The sequence below is a fragment of the Coenobita brevimanus genome, chromosome 2 (genome assembly GCF_032717465.1).
Source record: "Coenobita brevimanus isolate Jiangsu-jjx chromosome 2, ASM3271746v2, whole genome shotgun sequence".
NCBI lineage: Eukaryota > Metazoa > Arthropoda > Malacostraca > Decapoda > Coenobitidae > Coenobita > Coenobita brevimanus.
The window spans coordinates 33,155,138-33,157,888 of record NC_136955.1 but is presented as its reverse complement, the minus strand read 5'-3'; the positions used below and the strand labels follow the sequence as shown (position 1 = coordinate 33,157,888).

At 44.3% G+C, this 2,751-nt stretch overlaps 1 protein-coding gene across 1 annotated transcript; it reads left to right on the top strand.

Annotated features, from left to right (window-relative positions):
- Positions 1-1,292: 1,292 nt before the first annotated feature.
- LOC145392121 (uncharacterized) lies at positions 1,293-2,540 on the top strand. The gene has a single exon (XM_080266575.1). The coding sequence runs from the start codon at positions 1,293-1,295 to the stop codon at positions 2,538-2,540; it is 1,248 nt and encodes a 415-aa protein (XP_080122701.1).
- Positions 2,541-2,751: the final 211 nt, after the last annotated feature.

Below are 2,751 nucleotides of genomic sequence, written 5' to 3'. Positions count from 1 at the left end.
CTCAATTATCATTCTATCGTGGTTTTACTCAGGCCGTACACCCTGTCCACTTGGTGATTGGGTAGTTTGCGACAAATGGGGGCCTGTCCGGGATTGAATATGTATACCAGCCTGTATATTTAGCTACATTACACGTTCCTGTGTACTCCCTGTGCATTGCAATTCAGCCTTTAGCAACAACTGTTTCCCTCATATTTGAGTTTGCTTTATGAAACAAGTGTTCTCCCTGGTAGTCCTAATTGTGTGCACTAGTGTATAAGCGTGTAGCTAATTCCTGCTCAGTTACCTCATTCAAGAGCTGTGTTCCGTTCACGAAACTGTTCCTAGAGTGTTGTTGCTTTACAACTCTTGTTTGTTCTACTCTGTTTGGGCATATGGGTCATGTATATTGTATGATCTGTATTTTTTGATAGTGTGGTGTATAGTGTTTTGTGGAGTGTTTTGTTGTCTTAGCTCCATACACACCACTATCGCTATATTTACTATACCAGTTGTTTTACTTGGATCTATTAGGAGATTATTACGTACCCACGTACAGCAGAGATTAGTACTCCCACTTTACTGGTGACATTGTATTCCCCACGTAATTTTTGCAGTGTGTGTGCGCGCTACGTTCCCGTGCGTGGTGGAAGGTTTATTGTCCCACTAGGTGAAGTGGTTTACTGATATTTGAGTGATTACACTATCTAGCTAGCTAGCTTATTTTCGTTGTCCTTCCCTTCTCGCCGCCATCATGTTTGTATTGGAAGATTTTGTTTCTAATCCTACAGTGACTGCCCTTTCTAGGTTAACCAAGGTTCAGTGGGAAGTGCTAGCAGCTTATTATAAGCTTGAGCTTCGTCCTAGGTTGAAGAAAGATGATATAAAGCAGTTAGTACTTGCACACATGGTGAGGGAGGAAATTTTCAGTGAACATGTTGGAACATCCTAGTAATTTGATGGCTTTGAGGAAAATTGAGCTGGAGGAAAAAAGGCTTGAGGTTGAGAGGATGAAAGCGGACAATGATAGAATCCGTCTCTCTCGTAGTCCCACATCGCCTGAGTGTGAGCCAGATTCCTTCAAAATTGCTGCAGCATTAAAGTTTGTTCCTAAATTTAATGAGGAGGATCCAGAAGATTTTTTCACCCATTTTGAGAAGTCGGCTGAGCTCCATTCTTGGCCCCAGGATAAGTGGGTGTTGCTAATACATAGCTCATTTACTGGTAGAGCTCAGGAAGTGTTTACCGCACTGGATGCCACTCAAATTGAAGATTATTATTTGTAAAAAAAAAAAACTGTATTGCATGCATACATGAAAGTGCCCGAAGCTTATCGGCAACAGTTCCGCCGCTGCCGTAAGGCAGAGGGAAGGACTTATGTAGAATTTATCCACCGCAAACAACGACTTTGTAAAAAATGGGTTGAGAGCGAGTTGACTAGTTTGACAGTTGAGGGCTTGCTGGAGTTGTTTGTGCTGGAGGAAGTGAAATCTTGCCTCCCAGCTAGAGTAAGGTCACACGTGGAGGAAAAAGGGTTATGTACGTTATCTGAGGCTGGCATTGCTGCTGATCATTTCTCCCTAACTAATAGTGATCCCTTCCACAAGAACAGGTTGACTGCTCCCCAGCATAAGCCAGCCAGCACTTCACAGAGTGAACGGCCCCTGAATAAGAAGCTGACGGAGTCCCAGGGACCTTCCTTTAAGCTTGATCCCACTGGTGAGTGCGCTGGTGAGGAGACTCGTGGAGTTACTAATCAAGACGTGAGGAGGTCTCTCTTCTGTAGGTACTGTAAGAAGCCTGGCCACATCATAAAAGACTGTAGGAAGTTGGCCAGTAAGTACAGCCCCACCCAGGGCAATGCAGTTCTCCATGCCAGTGCACTCACCCAACCAGTGGAGGTGAGTGACCCACAGGTTAGTGATTTACTTGTTTCGGGGCCATGTGAACATTCAGGTGATTCCCTTGAAGTACCCCCATCATTTAAACCATTCTGCTCAAGAGGTGTAGTATCAAAACATGAGTCCAGTAGATTCTCGGCTCCTGTTGTTGTGTTGCGTGACACTGGATCTGATCTATCTTTCATTTTAAAGGAAGATGTTCCCAATTTTGATTGTTATACAGGTGAGACTGTACTAGTGTCTGGTCTGCCAGGAAAGGCTACATATCCCCTTTGCTCAGTGTATCTTCGATCTGTGTTTGTCACAGGTCCTGTAACACTAGCTGTAGTAGATCACCTCCCCGTTAGGAACATTTCAGTATTAATTGGCATTGATTTAGCTGGTTCCCAGGTTATTGCTAACCCCATCGTTTCAGACAAACCTGTTGATATCAACAACACTACTGACCTAGAGCTGAAGCACCCTAATCTCTTCCCAACTTGTGCTGTTACTCGTAGTCAGAGCCAGAGATTGTTGGATGCACATACCCCTGCTGTAGAGCCAGAGGAAAACACACCCGAGGGAGATGTTTCCCTTGCGGAATTGTTTGATGATACACTCAGTAAGTCTAGTTCGGTCTCCTTGACTTTGGTAGCACCCCTATCACAAGGGAGAGATTAATTCAGGAACAGTCTAGTGACCCCGAATGTAAGTTGTTTCTTGCACAGCTTACTGAAGGTAATGAAATAGATGAGGTTCCACACTGTTTTTATCTCAATTTGGGGGTGTTGATGCGTAAATTCTGACCACCTAAGGCTCCTGCCAATCACACGTGGGAGACAGTCCATCAGATCGTCGTCCCAAAATCTCTACGTATTGAGATATTGAAGGT

What these genes read in the sequence shown, in the direction of transcription:
- LOC145392121 (XM_080266575.1), top strand. Translation starts at nt 1,293, where the DNA reads ATGAAAGTGCCCGAAGCTTATCGGCAACAGTTCCGCCGCTGCCGTAAG.